General features: G+C 45.1%; 1 protein-coding gene across 6 annotated transcripts in view; it reads right to left on the reverse strand.

The window, feature by feature from the left end:
* Positions 1-462: 462 nt before the first annotated feature.
* Positions 463-20,458, reverse strand: part of SYT16 (synaptotagmin 16) — a 75,924-nt gene continuing 55,928 nt past the window's right edge. For 5 of the 6 annotated variants that reach the window (XM_083839166.1, XM_083839165.1, XM_083839163.1 and 2 more), the window contains 4 exons: positions 20,121-20,377; positions 15,799-16,242; positions 14,569-14,758; positions 463-3,284 (listed from right to left, as the gene is read on the reverse strand). In XM_083839166.1, the coding sequence (XP_083695292.1) occupies positions 2,971-3,284; positions 14,569-14,758; positions 15,799-16,242; positions 20,121-20,377 (1,205 nt within the window). In that variant the 3' untranslated portion in view covers positions 463-2,970. The remainder of the gene's footprint in view (positions 3,285-14,568; positions 14,759-15,798; positions 16,243-20,120; positions 20,378-20,458) is intronic. The other variant, XM_083839167.1, reaches the window with a different exon arrangement.

Below are 20,458 nucleotides of genomic sequence, written 5' to 3' on the forward strand. Positions count from 1 at the left end.
GTAAGCATGAGCTCCAACACGGTTCATCCCAAGATTCCTAAATCCCCCTGTGCTTCAGTAGGAATTTAATGAACCTCACAAATGTACTGCTCAAGGCATGGATGTGCCAGCGGGTTTAGCAGCAGCTCCAAAATAATAAAAATAAAAAAATCAGTGCTTCCCTTGCCTCATCCCTTTTTCCTTCCCTCCAAATTCTTCTTGTAAAACATCAGGCCAAAATGCCGTTGCAATGATGCAGGAAGCTACTGCATCTGAGAGCAAAGTTTTAACATGCTCAGATATTAGCTGACTCCAAGTATCCTGCCTCCCACTATTCTACAGTGGAAATATATCTTAAAATTCAATTTCCCTTATGCTGTATCTTCAGAGAAGATGTAGACATGAAAATAGCACGGAAGTCCAAAAACAGTTTACTTCATTGCTTTTTAAAATGGTCTTTTCCAAGATTTCTTTTTAATCAGAAATTAAAAACCTGGGTTATCTCCAGTTCACTTCTGAAACATACTATCAAGTTATGCTTTTCCCTTAGCTAATCATTATATTAAGCATAAGCAATACTTTGCAGGTTCAAGAAGTAACGAAGAGAATCTCAGTAAGTTTATTATACATACACATTTCAGATAATAAAATTGCTTATAAACACTTGTATATACATTTTGTGCAGTTCAGGAAAAACAGATGCAGAGATTGGAAAACATCTGAAATCAGCAAATGCACCTTTTGAATTGGGCTGTTTCCTATACTTTTTTTTCCAGAAGAAAAGTACACGGTAAAAGAAACACAGACCTGTTCTGCTCATTACCACTCACATGCTTATTTTCTCTCCTATTGGTAATACAGCAGCATTAACAGTGCAGTCAAAAACGTAGTTCTGTGTGGGCTAGATCCTGCTTTGTGACACAAAGCTCCAGTAGTGCAAAGCAGATATTATGCCAGCTTATCTAGGCAGTGGAGGACAACCCTCCTGCATAGGACACCCACCAGTCTCACTGGAAACGGTGCTCAGACAGGTAAGTGTAAGAATATCTATAACCATGACATGTAGGATAATTTATCTCACCTATACCTGCAGTCCTGCTCCCTACAGATTATTCTTTCTTGTTGGACTGCCCCGCGAGGGCAGACAAAGCCTGCGTGCATCACACCAAGTGATAACCCAAGTCTAGCACTTCACTGGGTGTGAGGCAAACCAGCACCCAGGCTCAATTTTGGTTAAAAAGCCAGTGCCCAAACTTGCACTGGTTAAATCTGCACAGCACCATCGAAGGGAAGGAGACAATTGTGGTGCAGGAGGCAGAGTTTGGTGCCAGGTCTCAGTAAACGATAAAAATACGATAAAAAACGATAAAAACATGAGGTGATTCAGGACTCAGAAACCTTTTCAGCAGAATATTTCCTGTATCACTACCATCAGCAGGAATGAAGAAACGCCAGTCCTCTTCTAAAGAGAGCAGGGAATCGAAATCAGGCCGATGATGGCATTTGAATGTCTTGGCACCTTACTGTCTACGTACCATCACTGCACGAGAGGATGAACATCCTTTGCTGTGTCACACGCAGCTTTGCAACAGCTAATGACTGCTAAACGTTCAATAGTGAGACAGCAGACGAAGACGTGTTCCCTATCCATTGACTCCAATTTTTTTGATTTTTTGACTTTAACTCACAGAGACAGGAAAAAAGATTAAAATGGAAAATGACAAAAAAAAGAGTCCGAAGAGTAACTACATAAAAGTGTCATCACCTCATCCAGCAAGCCTGCTCCTTGCACTGGTTTCAGTCAGAGGCAGGAAACGTAATACTTTTCTCCAGTGTGGTTCGTCAGAGCCAGCACCCCCTCTAGGAGGGGTCCCCTGGATCCTATTTCTTGCCTGTAGGAGAGCTTGCCCCAAAGATGAGGTGATGAGGTCTGGCATTCCCTACTGCTCAGCGTGCCAAAAATGGTCCCTTTTCAGATCCCCAGAAGACATTACAGGATAGAACATTTGAACAAGAGCCCTCAGAGAACTTGAATTGTGCTTAACTGAATGAGAGAAACCACGGCCAGAAGGCCTTTCTGTGCGCTGCTCACAGGAACGCTTTTCTGAATGAACCTCACTTTTACAGAGCAAAGTAACACATGGCCAAAACGATGCAGAAAAGTGTGATTCAGGCACAAAGGTGGATGTGCAGCTTGTTCTGGTCTTTTTTTTTTTTGGTATCCATGATGACAGAAGCCATGAACTTCAAGTAAGCATCTAAACATGCGTTGTATAACTGCAATATAAACCCGATGCTAGTTACCTCTCATGCACGCCTATGGCAATACAGGCTAACAAGTGCACAGGGTGCCTCATTAAAAATATTGGTAGTATTAAGTCCTAATGAATAATATCAATTGTTAGTACAGGAGACAGTCGTTAATGCCTAGGCACTTAAAAGTTGACAGAGAATTCAACAGTGCTTTCCCATGCTGCCTGAAAAATCCAGTCCATAGTGGTACCAAATGCTTATTTCTAGGACTCAAAAACATGATAATGAGAGAGAGAACGTGATCTGCATGCAGCTTAGCCTATCTGTGAGCTATCTGCGTGTCAAGAATGTTTGCAAACTTCATTAATATAAATAAGGGAAAGGAAGGAAGGGAGAATTTACCCCAGAAGAAAACAGCATCAAAATCAGACTGCGATGGTTAGGCCTATGATAAAATGAGCAAGACAAGGCCCAAAGAGGGGATGTTGTAGGTTTGCCCATTGCTTTTCCCTTGGGATAATTATTTGGATATGGAAAATGCAGGGAAACCTGCAAAGACAAGAAGTAAACTTGCTTCTCAGGCCTTGCCACTTCCAGTGCTCATGACAGATGACACTAACAGTCAGGTTAAAGTGTACAAGACCTGGCAGAGCACAGTGCTTGCCATGGGATAGCTGCTTCCTGCTGACTCGGAACACAGCCCACAGTCCCAGGACCCGCAGGCTGCCCCTGTAACCATTAGGACTCGAGCAGCGTGTGCCACCTGCAGACCTGCGTCCCCTTCGATTCCTTCATTTCCTGCCAGTGACTCTGCTCTTCCTGCCCGCTGCTGTTCTGCCCCATGGAAATCCAGCCGACCATCTCCTTGCGCTTCATGCTGCGCTTGTTGTATATGGAGATCATGAGCGTGACATCGGAGAGCTGGAAGAGGGCAACCTGGAAGATGAAAGTTTCCTTGTAGACGGGGTTGGGCTGTCCTCGGCGGATGGAGGTCTTGCAGCGAGACATCTCCTGGCCCATAGAGTTGAGCAGGCAGAGCTTTCCATAGGTGTCTAGGACAAAACAGAGGAAAGAAAACGTTTGGAATGGTTAACAGACTAAATGAAAGCCCCAAGTCATCAAAAAACAGCCAAAAAACTTGAGGCAGAGCAGCTTTGTCTGCACTGCAAAACGGATGCGGGCTGGGCTGATCCCTTAGTAAAATCCATGGGATGAGAAGCAGATGACAGCACCTCTTGGTGCACCTCATATTCAGCTGGGGAGAAGAAAGGAAGGAAGCAGCCCTACTGAAGAAGAAAGGAAAGAAACAGTGCTTCAGCCCTACTCTTGGAAAAAGCAGGAAAGTTGGTTCCCAAGCCTAGGAAACCTGTCTAAGACTAACTGAAACTATGAGCATCTCTGCGGATTCTCCACATCAAATGGTGCATCTGCACCTTACCCTCCTCTCCCTCACAACAAAGCTTCTTTGGAGCTGTCCTGCCAGGGCCTCCCTTGGCTGCACTTTTTCATCTGAGAGAAAAAAAAAAAAAAAAAAAAGGCCTCTACAACCTATTACTTGAAACAGCAAATGAAAAGGGTGCTGAAAAAGAAGGAAAAGTAACCTGCGTGCACAGTGAAAAGCCTGTTCCAAATTTTTGTCTTATTTTTTTGGTGGCCTCAAAGTCAATTCTGTTCACTATTTAAGTCAATGTAAGGAGTAAAAATGATGAGTAAATAAAGGGAAGGGATTCTAATTCTGTATTCCTATAAATCTACCCTTAAAACTCTTGCTGCCTCGTGTATTAACTATTTCACCTCGGTACGTGGTGGTCTCAGGCAGAGCTCTGCAGTCCCACTGCTCCCCAGACCCAGCTCTGTGCAATCTTTCGCCTCGCTCTGCAGGCGATGGTAGCAGATCACTTGGCCAGAAAAAGCCTCTCCTAACCCCTCTGTAAATCTGTGCCTGGGTTTCTGCAAGCGATTATTATTTCAGAGTGTGCTGAAGATAGGAAATAAATAACAAGCCGCGGTCCCTTGTCTACAGCATGTCTATCCTCTTCTGTTCCCGTTTGATGTGCTATTTTACGCACTTATCTGCTGAGCGACACAAGGTGTGAAATTACACTTCAGGTGTGAAAACACTTCTGTGTCTCCAAAGCAGGGCTCGCCGCTCCTCAAACTGTTCCACTGAAAAAGCTGTCAGGAGACTGACAATCGAGGAGCAATTTGTGAGCCTGCACAGCTGTACAGCTATCGAGTTACTGCGGGGAAAGTTCAGTCCAATCATTAGCTAGCGGGGCCAAGTTGGCTCCCAACACAACGCTGGAGACGAGTAAACCGTGCCAGCAAAGACCTGCTCGTTAGACAGAAAAGCGGAGCTCTGACGTAAAAGAGTTTGCCGATCGTAGCTGGGAAGGAAAGAGCTGCTTCACCGAGAGCTGCTTTCCCAAGAGGAGGGCTAATTCCCCCTGGGATATTCAACTCAAATCCCTCGGGTGATGCCGAGGGGTTGGCATCTGGAACGACTTCGGACCCATCAGAAACAAAACACGCAGAAGAGGACTCTGCCCAAGCTCAACTCAACGTGAAACCAAGCCAGATAACCACCAGGCACAATTTCTTGCCGTACTCACAGAGATGTCACTTCATTTTGCTCTAACAAAGCAGAACGTGCACTGAAACACGAGAATCATTAAGGTTGGAAAAGACCTCCAAGACCATCTAATTCCTTACCTGGATGCCCTGGCTGCAGGGAGCTCCCCAGAATTAAAGATAAATGGGGAGTAAGGTGGGTTTTTTGTTTATTTTTTTAACATTTTTTTCTTTTTTTTTATTGTGAGAACAAATTTCAAAGCAGCCAGAAACTCAGCCAGACTGATTTTTGGATACAAACAAGCATCTAAGTAGGACAATTTCCTGCTTAAATTCCAAACTGCCTTTCCTTTAAAAAATCGAAATCTCACATCTTCTGCATAATTTCAGTACATTTTCCAAAGCAATCCCACGTGCAGACAGAAAGCTGAAAAGGCTCATTGCTGCTGGCATGTAAGCGAGGCAAGGGCTGGGACCCAGGAATTCACAGAGCTGAGACCCTCTGTGCTCCACTCCCCTGTAGTTATGTCCTTGGTGTCGCTTCCCTTTCCTCACCACCCTCTGAGAACCACTTTGCAGAGGGCGAGGACGCTTGGCTGGGATTGCAATAAGGCTGGGGGGTCAGCGAGGGCAGGGCTGGGTCTGCAGCAGGGCTGGGAAGAGGGGGCAGAGGGAGCCAGAGGGTCCAGGAGCCCCTGGCAGCTCCTGGCAGGGCATCCCCAGCTGTGCTGGGGCAGGAGATGGACAGAGCAGAGAAGCAGCATCCAGCCAAGGAGTGCCACAAACGCCCTCTCTGCTATCCCACCTGAACACAGGACCTGGAAACTTAGCCGGCAGCAGGTCAAGTGCTTTTTTAGCTTCCCACGCCACCTGGGAGAAGGGTCACCCACACATGCCTGCATCTCTTTTTCTGAGAAGACGGAGAGGACCGAGGTCTAGGTTTGCCTTTCAGCAAAGGCTCCTGCCACCCTCCCCTCTCACTACCGCCAGCACTGCCAGCTCAGGCGGGGTGCATCACACCTAGCTGCAGGCACGTCCGTTTCAGCAGGGCCCTGCGGAGTCAACCAAGCTGCAGTCACTACAGCCAAAGGAGCGCGTGGCGTAACTGGGCTGCCATCTAGTAGGCAATGCTGCCACTAGAGACGAGCTCCGCTTCAGCACTAAACAAGTGCCACAGCTTGAACCTCACGGGTGTTCCACGCGTCCCAGGCAATTTTCCAGGCAGCGAATGGACGGGTTTCTTGCAGTGTGTCACAGCCCTTAGTTAGGCCTCAACTTTTGCAAGTGTGGAGTAACAGAGCTGGCTCTAAAGACAACTGAGCACTGCACAGCTGATGACTTAAACCGAGAGAGATCAAAACCAGAAAATTAGGCTTTTTCCTTAATGCGCATCAGAATCTGTTACGTAATTCTCTGGCACCGTCCTGCCTGCATGGTACCAAGGTCTGAGGGAGTTCTGCACGCATCATCTGGATAAGGTGAGAACGTGCAGGCTGGGAGGAGAAGCAGCTCACTGCAGAGCTAATACCAGGAGCCTTACTCACCTCCGTGTAAACACAGGCACAAAACCAGTGCGAGTGACATCAGGCTGCTAATTCTTCTCAGATTTATTCCACTGGGTGTATTTTACCAGCCAAAAGAATCGAGCCTGCCTGAACAGAAATAAAGGAGTAGGTGTGGATAATATATTTAGCATATGCAATTTGCTTTGCAGAGCTGGTGCGTACGAAGCAGAGCTGTTATTCTGCTTCACTAACCACATTTGTGGCTCGCTCACCCGTACTGCATTGTGCTCCTTTCAGCACCTTTTTAGGTGTCTGATCAGGAAACGCTTCCTGGCTCTCCTTGTAGTCCTGTCTGGTTCTCTGAGATGGAAAGCCCTCCCCTTGGCTTGGCTTTGCCAAACAAAATCCACCCCTGGGTACCCGGCAAGATTAGTGGAACTAGAGCAAGGATGAACTTGCCAATTTGCTGAGGAATGTATGTGTGAGAGCATCTATTCATTACGAAGGCAAACATTTTCCATCTAATTACATGCTCAGATTCAGTAATGGCCTCATTACTGTGGTATCTCAGCACTTTACACTCTTGAGCGTATTTACTTTCATGTCACCTCTGTCAAGCACAAAAGGGGAAGAAAGATTAAGGCTTACATTCTTTAAAATGCCTGAGAGCTCACCCTCTATCGAGGCACCTACCTCACTGCCGTGAAGAAGAGCCAGACCTCTTAATACCTGGGATTGTGTGGCACTGAAGCTTGCCTACGGTTACACAAAAGTCTGCGAAGAAGCAGGAACGATGTTGGATTTTGCCAAGACCAATTTTAGCACCGCATCCACCAGGCTCTCTTTTCCATACAGACTTTGGACCAGAAGCTCTTGCCACAGATCGTTTTTATGTTAAACTCATCATTCATCCCTGGGATGAGGGGAGCGAACAATGTTCACAGACACGAAACATCAACACCTCTGCATTTAATACCGGAGCGAAGAGCACTAAATCAAGGAACGCTGCAGGCAGCCAGACACATTTTGGGCTGGCGCTGCGTATTACTCCAGAGGTTTGGCCAAACGTCTTCTCCTGCAGACTGCTCTGTCTCCATCAGCAGTGCCCCAACCATAAAACACCTCTTGAGAGCTCATCTGCAAAGGCAATCAGTTTATCCATGATTCTTCTAATGACCCATTTCTGTCATCATCCTTCCAAGGGAACTAACTGATAATGACAACTCAGGGGAATAATCAACTATAATTTATACGTTCCTGGTTTTGGAGCACGGAGCGTAGCGTGAGCTCTGCTTTCACTTACCCTAAGCTTCACCATTATTAAAAACACTGACCTGTGAACAAAAACACTGCGATACAAAAGGGTCCAGCTCCCTGCTTGAATTTATATTTAGAAAGGAAATAAACAACCAAAGACTTCTGACCTCTCGGGCTGTGGACTGCAGGGCATAACGCAGCGCTGTGCGGACTCTCCCACCCTCACTCACTCCAGGCAAGCTAGCTAGTTTCCAAAAGCAGTATAACCATGCCAGCATGTTGCAATCCAGACTAATAAGACCCATAGTAAAATAAAGCCTTGGGCCTTGAGCTTAATTTCCCCCAGCTGGCATGGCCACACTCCCAGCCCACATAATAAACAGCAGCAAAGCAGCCTCGGGGGCAGCATCCCTGCTACTCTGCACGGCGCAGCGTGGAGATATCTGCCCTGGTACTTCCACTGGCTCTGACTGACCTGTCCCAGGAGGCTGCTGCTTCGTCAGCCCATGGCTTTACCTCCCCATGAAACTGGCACCGGGGCAGGGATCCCTGAACCTGGCTCACCGCAGCTGTACCGGTGAAAAGAGCGCGGAGGAAAATTAGACTCGAGCTTTTGCGGCCAGCCCCACGTCGTGAAAATCTGCACTGGGCCAGAGGCAGCTTGTGGCCTACTCTGTTTACTATACAAGAGCTGAGAGCTGCCTACTACGTCGCTGAGGAGCCAAATTTCTTTCCCCGCTTCCACCGAGCCTCCGCCGCTGCGGTCCCCCTCCCGCGGCTGGCAGCTCTCCGCCAGGAGAGGCTGGGATCTGGCAGCCTCCGCGGTGTCTGAGTCACTGGGGAACGGACCGGCAGCGCCTTTCGTTTGAAAGGCAGCAGAGAAGGGTGCTGTGCTCCCTGTAAGCACTGTTTGGCCTCAGCAGGGGGAATCGCCAGCACGGACAGCTTGTTTCGTGCAAGCGGAGGGGCTGCGAGGGGCAGGAGATGAGGGGTCTCTCCAGCTGCACGAGGTCTGTCCTCCAATAAGGGCATTTTCAGCGCTTCCTACAACGTATAGCGTGCCGTATGCTGCCTCAGAGAAGAGGGGAATTGTTGCTGGGAGTGCATCAGAAAGCATGAAGGCACAGCTTCTCAGCAACGGCAGCGGTAGCTCTGCTGCAGCATGATGTAAGGGTGCTTAGGTTTGGCTGTTCTCTTCGCCAGCGACGGTGCCCACAGGCACGGCTTTATCGCACCGCCTGTCATCAGGCCTCCTGTGAGCGCTGCTCTGTGCAGTCGCTGCGGGCTTGCCTTAAACATTCGGCTCCAGCTGAAATTTGGAATTAGCGGGAGCAATTCCTTTGTCTTCTGCTTGTTTTTGGAGGGAAAAAAAAAGAAGAAAAAAAACACATTTTTTTCTTTCTTTTTCAGAGCTATGGCAATGGGAGAGGCATTGCCATGCACTCTGCTTCAGATGCACTCTTCTGGTTCTGAAATAACTTCACATTATCCACAGCAAGTGTAAATGGTCATAGAAATATAAAACCATTGAAAATGTTACCAGATAACTGCAAGTACAAGCTATCACTGGATGTTTAATTATTATGGAACATCCCCATGAAAATCTCCCAATTGCTCCTTGAAAGTTCCTTGGTTTTCAGTGCCAGGCCTCACGTGTCTCACATGGAAGAGCTGTACCAAGTCAGTCCATCCACCCAACCGTACCCAACAGCATTTGCCTTAGAAAATCTATAAAAATACAGCAGACACTGGCTGCATATAATGGAGGGAGCCAGAGCTGCATATGGCATTCATTGTGCAGGTGCTTGGATGTTTACAATCAAATAGATTTTTTTTCTCTGTATAATGTACATTTGATTGACTTTTTTTTTTTCTTTCTCAGACGATATTTACTATAAGCTTAATACCTCACTCCCAAGAGGCTCCGAGTCCACCCTTGTTGAGTTTGAATCCCACCACGCGATACCTTTCATTTACCTACACTTCATCTTCCATGCCAGTGCCCAGCTGCTCACTACTGAGACATCCTTCTGGGACTCGTTGCAGCTGGCCTCATCTTCACTACCTTGAACAAAGCTCAAGGTTCAACAAGCTTCCTCAGCTTATTTAAGTTGATTCAAGATATATCCAAGGACGGGCAATGAAAAGATGTCAAAGAAGAAGTGGTCTTGTACAAGCTTACTGTGACCAACCGGCAAGTAGTCAGCACCAAACAGTTGCCCAACACCTTTACTGCTGTTTACCAAGCTCTCTGGGCTGAATCCATCCCAGATGCCTGGTACAAATCACCCTTTATTACTGATGAGATGGGAGCAGGAATTACAAAGCTTTAGGAACTCAAGCAAGCTCCCTGTTCAGTGCCAGATATGCTGGTTAAAAGTTACCTTTTTATTCAGCTTCCTGGCCTAAGTGGGATTAATTAAAGAAATTAACCTGTGTCTTAGTCCTCCAGGAATGAAACAAGGATAATAACCTTCCTTCCCCAACAAAGAATTTGATAAAATAAAATCCACTAATGACTTTCAAGCACTCTGATACCAGACCAACAAATACCTGAGGACCCTGATTTTTCTACATGAGCAACTTCTGCACTTCTTGGTATTGTTGGCTGGGGCTCAAGTAGATGTTTGTTTTCAGACAAGTCTTTACTTCAAGAATTTCTCCTGTTCCCAATAGAAACTCTGATAGCTTGTTCTCTCCCTCCTGTCTTTCCCAGAGTTAGTGCTATTGTATTTGTTTAATGGGGTTAATATGCTGCTGGTATAATAATGATCATGTACGGATGTAATTACTATGTGCGATTAATTCTGCAGCTACTGAAAAGCTTGGAGGACTTTTCTTAGATATGGGAATATCTTTACAATAGTCCTTCTCAAATTGCACTACACCCAGACGTAAACCCCAAAAGAAATGTGAAAGAGGAAAAGCAAAGGCTGGTTTAGAGGAGGGAGAGCTGCACCCAGCAGAGCAGCTGATGGAGGTTAAACATCTTGTGGGCAGAGACCATCCTTCTGCTGCGTGTTCACACGCTGATGAGGGCAAATGATCCCTGGTCCATCACTACAATCCCAAGGTACTACTATACCATGCAGATAGCATGTAAGCGGTTATAAATTTTTAAAGATGTGTCTGCCAGTGTTGTATGCTTCTCTTGTTACCTTCCTTACAGTAAACATCCTTTAAGTGAACACGCTGAGCTTTGTTCTTCTAAGAAAACCCAATACCACAGATCGAAATATGAACCCCTACGAAATGCTAACTTGTTAATGTTGGCATAACTAATGTTAATGATTTTCACAAGAACCGAAGAGAAGGAGGTGCACAGGACACGTATCATTAGTGCTGAAACACCTGGGGTGCCCACATCTGACAAAGCTGTAAATGCGTTTGTGCACGAGGCTTTTTGGCAGACGCTGCCAATTTACAGCCCAGTGCTGCAGCCCTACTCCTGAGTGCTCTTAAGTGCTCTGAGTGATAATGGACGTGTTTGTGCGCTCAGGGGTTGTGAACTCAGCTCTTTAAGTCTGCATATTCCCCAGAACAATGCCTGGATGCTTATTCTTGATCAAACGATCCTTACATTCCACATATGTGACCTGAAGAGAAGATACTGCCTGGTAGATTTAAGTCTCTGCGGGCCACCCAGCTGTTTCCTAACCCAGCTATTACCCATGTAAGCACCCATGACTTTGATATTGAAGTGACTCAGTTCAACTCTGCATCCCATTTAAAGGTTTAAGGGAAGCATAAGATGTTCCCAGGAAAAAACTGAGAGATGTGCACAATCCCCCACCTCCAATCTTCCTCACCTTCTCCAGAAATTACCTGTTGTAGCCTCGGCAGCCTATAACACCTTAAATCAGCAGTGCCTGAGTCCAGTTCCCTCTTCTGCGCACTGAAATCCCTGTGCAGAGAGGCCAAGAAAGGAGCACACATGCTGCAGGAGATGTTGAGATCACCTGTGCAGGACCCCAGGTGGCAGATCAGGTGGCAAAAGAGCACAGCTGGAGAATTCGCTGTCTTGTAAGACTCTCCTGTCATTCCCCACAGCTGCAGCTGGCAGCAGCAGACAATACTAAAGCCACTGGGCTGCGACAGGACCACAAAAGGGTACTGCAGAGTCTCTGTGTGTGCAGGGTGGGAAACGGAGGTGAATTCTGCATATTGAGTTCTCCCAGTCTTACCACATGTAACTGACCTGCACAGCAGTTTGGTCTTGGTATTTAAGTGTCTTGAAGCGCTATTATATCTGAAATCCCTATGATAGTGTCAAGAAATAAATCGCTCTCTCCGAGCCTCAAACAGCAGAACCATGGATAGGCTGTATCTAAGGAAACACAAGGGCTATTTCCTCGCCCTCCAGAAAGGGAGGCAGCAGTTTTAGTTTTCAGCTAGTGAAGGACTTATTGAGCTTCCCGTTCAGCCACCAGCATGTTTCAGACAGCAACAATCCCACCCCACAGCACTCCTCTGCAGTGTCTGCAGGAGCTATCAGTGAAAAGCTACTCCAGCATCTGAGACAAGTGCTGGTTTTCTTCCTGCTTCTACTTAGCTTCTTTTGATTCCTGCTTCACAGGATTTTCCTCTTCTCAGCACACTACTGGGCACTTTACAGGTGCAGAAAAAAACTAGGTGAATTTGAGTAAACGAAGCAGATAGCGATAGGTTCAGAACTTCCTTGTAAGAACTGATGAACTTCACCTGATAGCAGATCTAACATTGAGACCTAGCTGGCTTGATAATGCTAAAGTTGGTCTGGATATAGAAAGGGTGCAAAGGGAGAACGGGACAATGCAAGATAGCCTTAATAGCAAAGACAGGGAGAACCATTATGAACCAGTGTCAGGAATATTAGTTTGTATGGCTAGCTTATCGAACTGATTTCATTAGGATTATCTGAAGCCCCACAAACACAGAAAGCAGAAAATTCAGGCAGAATTTAAAATAAAAGGTCCCTCAAAGAATGCCTTCTTTTCTCATGCACTGCTCTTGTTCTCTTCACATCACCAAACATGCAAAATGCTTTTGAGGTTTAAAGATGCTGTCGACTAAGCTACTGCTTTCCTGTGTGCCCATCAGATAAAAAGCTTAATGGGACATCTAATCAAGGCAGCTAAACTTTTCCATCCTGAAAGCAAATTTGTGCACACGTGGCTAATCTACCAAACCCCATCCCTTGAGAGGCCCAGGACAGACACAATTACACAGCACTCAGACGACGAATTCAAGGGTTGCTCAGCTTCCTGCAACACACGGAGCTAGATACTATGCACCCAGAGAGACGCTCATCAGAAGCATACCAACAAATGTCAGCAATTTGATCATGATATTGCAGGTAGTAAATTGGAGGCCAATTATTTGAGTTCTTTGCAATGCAAATATTTCATTTATGGGGAAAGGGTGGGGCAGTACAGCTGCCTGACTGAGCCAAATGCAAGACGTGCACAGGGCCTGATTTAAGAACAGAAGTGCTGCAGAATCCTGCCCTTCAGGCAGTTAAGTGACAAAACACCAAGACCACAGGTAGATATGTGAAAACACACCAGAAAAACTGCAGCAAATTAACTTGGACTTATATTGGGACTACTTTCATTCAATGTCTGAGAATAAAACTTCAGGAATATGTCCATTTTGCATAAACACATGGGAACTTGCTTGCTAGAGAATGTGCTAAGACCCTACTCTTAGTCTACCTTTGCTTTAAATCAACTAAAAATGCCCTGACTTGAAACTTTTAATAAAACACATGAATGCAAACATTACCATGCCTTTAAGTAACTGCCATGGAGATTTCTGTTGTCACAGCTATGCGAGACTAGCTAGGGCTACACAGATTGAAGTCATGTGTTTTACTGTTGCAGAGACTTGCACTTAATTCTTGAAGGATTGATTGCTCACACAGTCAGGTTTATTTATGTAATGAATCGAAGTACTGAAGTAGTTTAGTAGAAACTTAAGTTTTCATGTCTGTATACCAAAATATTACATATATGCTTTGCTAGCTCTGGGATAAAGAGCACAGCATCTTGCAAAAGCAATCTTAGCATTTTCCAAGCTGGAGATACTGCATCAAATCCAGTGAATGCAAGGAGCTGTCAAAGGTTCTTACCTTCTGTACTGGTGACAGACAGACAACCAAATCACAAAACCCAAACACAAGAGCAAACAAAAAATGTTATTCTACATTGCCATTAGCTGCTGGTTTCAGCCAGCAGGCAAAAGGATAATATGGGATGAATACAGAGCTGCCATTCAAACCCTGAATAAGGGGCACAAGCAACAAAGCAGATAACGCCACGCACTATGGTTGCACGGCCCCATCTGTATCACAGACATTAGCACCATCCATCCACTGTCCTCCTCAAGGACTAACTATAGCTCAAGCACTAACCAAACCTACTGAAAGGCAATTTCCATTTTTTTCCTTTAGGTATTGGAGGAAGGGAACTCAACTATTGAGGCTCAATAGAACATCTTTCAAATCTTCTTTCTGCAAAAGGCTTTTTTGTGTGGCTACAAAGAAATCACAGCAGGAAGATCCCCCAAGGGCCAAAAGCACCAGGTCACCCAGCGCTCAGCAGCACAGAAGGGGACTAAAAGTGTAACCCTAGGAAATATTGAATGGCACTAGGCCGGGCCTCTGCATGTCACATGGTAACATATAATCACTCAAAAAGTGCTTCTTTTTTCTGTGGATTTGCTGACAATTACTCTGTGCTTTGGGTGTAATAGCACTTTTGCCACGATCAGCTGTTGGAAAGGCACATGCAAGAAAAGGAGCATTCTGGTATTGCTGTCCTGTCAGCTGCGTCTTCAAATGATTGCCTCCATTTACCCTGCAAAGTTTACCAGCGCACACATTTGCAATAATGCTTTTAATTTTCAATCAGATACTCTGCACGGAAACCTAACTCAGAAATGACATAATTGAATATCTCGAGGAGGAAAATAAAACACAAATTTTGACTCGGTGGTGTTATTTAATAGCAGTGAAAGTACTTACCAGGTGGCCTATTAATTGCGAGGTTTCGGAAATGACTGCCTTTGATCATCTCCACTGACAGCCGCCCCGTAGTGGCATTGTACGACAAGCCCACGAGCAGCTCTGGCACCCCTCCATGCGACAGGGACTGTGTTGAAGAAGCGCTATCACTGTGAGAGATTGCTGACAGACTAAGCTGAGAGTCTGCACTCTGCAGGGAAAGAGCACTGAAAGTCTTATCAGAATGTTCACCACCACCCTCCCTTTAATTTATATCTTGTAGCCTTGCTTAGTAAGATCTCCCTTAAGAAATGGCAATGACTAAGAATGAATTATGATAAGGCACCAAAAGAATCAGAGCATTACTTTTACAAAAACACCATTTAGCTTTCTCTTTAAAGATGAGGAACACTATGTAATCTGTAAATCTAGTGTAAATCAAAGCCTCTGAGATAAGCATACATCCTAGTTCATTAAATGCAGAGAAAATCTTAAAAAAAGACTTTTGGATGGAACGCACTTTGGATTTTTTTAGTCACTTACTGTGTATTTTCTTAATTTCTTTCCTTGCACCATGACATTCTCTCTATCCCCTTCTCACCCAGACTGTGATGTTTCATTCATTTTGTGTGCCTAACCTCTTACTGAGCTTCTTGTAGACAATGAATCATGTCAGAGCTCATCTACACAAACTGATTGGCATACCCAGAGCTGGATACAACTGTGAGATACATGGAAGGCTATGAAGCAGCACTGCCAGTTCCTCCTCCCATGACCTACCATTCCAATCTGCCATGAAAAGAAACATTTTCTGAGTGTTTCTGGTAACATGGAAACTGCTCAATGCAGAGATCCACAGGCCAGGAGCTACTGCCAAATGAGGTAGCTCTTGAACTGGCAGTAGTACAGCTCCACCAACATAACGGTGCGCAAGAACTACTGTTCTCGTTGAAACGAAGGTAATTAGCCTTTGTGATTCCAGGACCCAAGCTATTAATCCTGCATGGCACGGTATTTGATGAGTTGTATAGAAGTACAAGCTTGCTAGCTGAGCCATCATTAACGAGGCACAGCCTTCTGTATGGAAGACATGCCCTGTGCTTCCCCTCACTGCTACCTGTGGTAAGTGACAGTAGGATAGATCCACCAGTTGCATCCTAACGGCCCTGAATTAAAGGTATTAAGAACAGCTGGTCCTCATTCAGCAAAGGAACAATTTTGCAGACTCCACATTTCTTTCATTGAACTTACAGTCAAATTACTCCTTGGCTCCAAGGTCAGTGTCACCTTCACCTCCCCTTCCTGGCTGATGTTGCTCAGGTAGAACAGCTGTTCTCCCATCATCTTCTCTCCAACCATCTTGTGCACGGCATAGAGGCGGAAACGGATGGCGTAGCCACTTAATTCGTGTGGCTCCAGCTTACTGAAAGTAATTTTATCCTTGAACACGGGGACGGGTCCTCTCTGAACACTTGTCTTACCCCTCTGTTTCTTGCTCGGCATCAGGACTGTGTGCACTTGCCAGGTGTTCACACCGCTGCGGTCTTTGTCTGGGATGTCCCTGGCCTCCAAGACAGTAACCACCAGCTTTTGACTTGAGGCTTTATAAGTGAAGACGACATCTAGATCACCACATCTACAAACGGGCTGATGAGCACTGTGATGATCTGGTACACTGTTTACTTCATCATGCTCCTGCAAAGAGAAGGGAGAAATATAACCTCCATCAAAGCTGAACTGCCTTTGTGATCCCAACTCTATTTAAAAAATTTTGCTCTCCTCACTTGTGTTTGCAAATGTAGGGAGTTTCTCTGCAAAATAAGGGTCCCACTTTCTTTTGAAATGCCAATGCTAGTTAACTGCCTGATCCTGTGTAATATTCCCCATACAATCTAGTAAGCAACAGCACTTGTTGAAACATTTCCAACAAAAAGTTTCATCGATATTTAAATGTTTTGCAGAATACTTAATTTGGCAAAAATTGTATATAGGGGAAAAAATGTTTTGGTTTCATATGGTTAAAAAAAAAAAAAGACAACCTATTACTTTGAATATACACTGGATTTTTTTCAAGATGGCTTTTTTTTTTTTTTAACATTACTGAAATCAAACACTTCAGTCAAACCTGCTACCTTTTGGGATATTTTGTTCTGTAGGAAATTTAAAAAATTAAGCACTGTGTTCAGCTTGATTGAAGGGGAAAATCATAATGTCAGAACTTGTGGCAGAATGGAAATTCCATTTCTACATGCCACCCTATAACTCAATAACTTCCCTACTGCTAAAGCAATGATAATCAAGAAAAACGGTCTGATTAAATACATATTGATTCTTTATTCACTTTTTAAATCTCCAGGAGATGCATCTGTTCCTTCTGTTCAGTGTGGATACTAATACATTCGGAATAAGAATTCAAAATACAAAATCAAAATGTGCAGACGAATTCACACGCGATCTTTTACCTTCTTCTAAAGCAAAAATCGTCTTGATAAAATAAAAAATGGATGCTCACCTTACCTTTTGATGAGTGGGCGTGTGCGTTTCTGTTCAAAAGTGCTTGTTATCTTAGAGCTAGAATGTGCTTCATGTGATAAAGGGGTTGCTATAGTGATCAATGATTTGTATTTAAACATGAGTATACACTGTACTCGGGAAAGATTTTCAGTTAATAGCCAGAAGGTGAATTAAGGCCTGTCACTAGCAGTCTGAGTCACCCTCCTCCTCAAACATTTATCTTCTTTCGCATTTCAAGTAACACTTCTTTTCAACAGAGGGATCTTATTGTTTAGAGCACAGATGATGGGCCAGAAGACTTCTGATGTAATTCCCTTGAGAAGTTTCTAGGGTGGCCTGTGTCTCTACCAAGATCTCAGACAAATCTCAAAATTTCCATCTACTTCCTGTCGATCAGCTTTTCAAGTGTTCAGACTCATCTGCAGAGCTCCAGCTTTCCATATTTTACAAGTGTTTGAGGCATTCGTACCTGTGGATACAGATGTCCATCTGTGTACATTAGTGATGGAGACCTGCTGTCATATATCTTGCAGAAGTGATGTCAAAGAGAGAAAAATCACCTCTTGGTCAGCACACAAAATGACTCAGATGTTCATAAAAATGCCTTTCTGTACGAGCAGCAGGTTTCAAAGACAAAGATGCCAGGCAGGCCAAGCTGCCGGGAGAGAACGTGACGTTATGCAAATGTAAGTGCTGCTGTGTAGCTGTCAAGTTATTTCTGTCTGGCTGCTGAAATAATATTTAAGAAGGAAATGTAAAGGGATTGCACTTGATTCATGCTTCCCCCCACATGTTTATCCCTCCCCACTTTCATCCGTGCATTTGCTGTTGAGGAGATGGGATCAAGGCGCATTTGAGAATTGCTACTGGAGTACAGAGAAAACCGTGCTTGCAGCATAGCTGCTTTCATCGACATGCCTGAGCTGGGAACGTGAGTACCTGTGCGTCATCATCTTGTACAAAAAGCCAAGAGGCACTTTCCTACCAACAGGGCTGAGCGTCTCATCTTCTTGCTGCCTGAAGGTCAGATATCTGGTCTTTGATGGAGCAGTTAAAATGGATCTGGATATGAGGAAACCTCAAACTGTGCTACAATAGCTGTGGCCACATCCACTGCAGAGAAAACTGCATGCACTGGAGGAACGGAGGGAAAGAGAAATGCCAGACTCCGTGCCGGTGACCTTTCCGTGGACAACCAAGCTGTCGGGATGCCATAGGCTGGTGCTTTCAGAGAGAGCTGTGCCATCTGGGACTCACCTCCCTACATGTGTTCAGCCCACGAAGCTTACAGATGCTCAGTCTTCTTTCTGTGGAAGTCTTGATAAAATTCCCATTGGCTTCTGGGGCTCAGCTGGGTCTGTGAGTGCTTTGTGAATGTATTGGCTATACAAACTATATAAACTAAACAAACTATATAAACTGAAATCCAAGGAAAGCGTGGGGTCTAGAAACTTCATCCGAATTTATTTATTTCCCTCTTCCCAGCTCAGCTGTGGTGGCGTCAAGCTAAGTAGACTGATTGATACTGTATGTCTAACCCAGTCGCTCAGGACAGAGCCAACATCCATTTCACTAGGTAAAATAAGTCCATTTCTGTCAGAGAAACCTGTGAGAGCAGCTAATTATGGACTAGGCTTGAAATGGCACTTGTGGTTCCACGGTAGGGGCATAAAATTATCATTTTTGTCTCTAAAGAGAGGAGCTCTGAATGAAGCATAATAGAGCTTGGACATTCCCGGCATGTCGGAACATTTAGTTCCTGTAATAAAAAGTCTTTCATTAATCCACACAATACCTTTGGATGAGTAGCTGCTCGTAGTAGACAAACCGGGACTTGGGGATATCTGCCACCTGATGCTATAACCATTGTTTGCATTTTTTAACTGTACATACCAGGAGCGAAATGAGAGATGGATTCCAAAGAAATCCAAGTGGAAGACAGCTGAGACATTGCAACACGGGCATACCACAGCAATGTACATCAGATAAAGAGAAGGAGGAACGAGCCTCAGACGGGCAGACAAACTCCGCGTGTCAAGCACACGGCAAAGAGAGGTCTGGGCTGCCATCGCATGGAGTTCCCATGTGTTGTATGGTGCTTTGTGGGACTGGTTTGTGCAGCAAACCAAAAAGCTATACAAAATGCCCTTTAAGGCTGGAGCATACGCACCGAGGAGTGGCTCTCCATCGCTTTAACCAGCTGCAGGCAGCACGCTCGGAGGAAAGGAACCTTGCCCTCAGAGCCTCGTTGCTCGGAGTACAGAGGTATTAATTTCCACAGCTGAAGAACTGTCTCCTTTAACTCAGGCAGAAGACGTGACCTTTGTGCAATTTTTTTAATATGTCTGATGCAGGCTGATATTTTTTCAGAAATTCAATCTCGTGGTAAAATAATAATGAAACCAAACATCACGTAGAAAGAATATGAGAGAAAAGAGGGATGCTAAGTCATCAGGCATTTACAAGTCTTAAAATCTGTAACGGTTTCTTGAGGCTTCAAAATAAAGGTGCAGAACCAAGGGAAAGCAAAGCAGCTCTAACCTCATTCCCTCTCCTTCCCTGGAAAGATGCCTGGTATCAGTGGGGACCCTGGTGATGGTCACTTTGCCAAATCACAGGCACCAGTCACCTCCAGCTTGCCAGATGCTTCCCATTGCCTAAGCCACAAAAACCTTGTGGAAAAAGAGGCAGAGACCTGATCCAGGAACAACACCATGTCTCCAGACCGTACACTGCACATGCAGCCAGTTGCAAAGCCCTGGGCCACCACAGGGTGCTCTTTGCTAATTGATGGTAAATGCTGGTTGCAATTTCAGTTCAAAGACCGAAAGTCAGACATCAAGCAAGAAAGCAGCTTCCCTGAATGAGCATTGGTAGCAAGAGGTACAATACGAGAAACAGGAGAAACACACAGAGAGGTGTGTGCTCGTGCACGCAGGAGAACCTTTACCTTCTGCTGTGCCAATCAATTTTTCACTTAATTTCTCCCCTAACACTCTTTGGCCCCTGGTATCCTTCAAAATCTTACACCACATGTAATAAATGACAATTCACTGTACCTCAGGGCTCCATACTGATGAGCTGTCAGTAGCATCATTTCCTTCAAATCCCTGGTTGGAAAATGTTGTCTCCAGTTCCAAACATCCATGGGTGGCTTGCTGGCTAATGCCATCAGCAGTGCTGGACTCCATCCTCGGCCCTTTATGCTGCCCAGCACCCCTACTCTCCATTGTTCTTCTTGAATCAACAGATACGTGGTCATCTTCACGACAGGGCAGGTTGTCTTGGTAACTCAGTTGGCTTAGTCCATCCAGATCTAACAATTTTCAGCAAGAAATTAATTTCAGAGGGATTAGAATGAATTCCTCCCCTCTCCCTCCCAAAATGTGTCTTCCAA

This window comes from Anser anser, assembly GCF_964211835.1.
Source record: "Anser anser genome assembly, chromosome: 5".
Lineage (NCBI taxonomy): Eukaryota > Metazoa > Chordata > Aves > Anseriformes > Anatidae > Anser > Anser anser.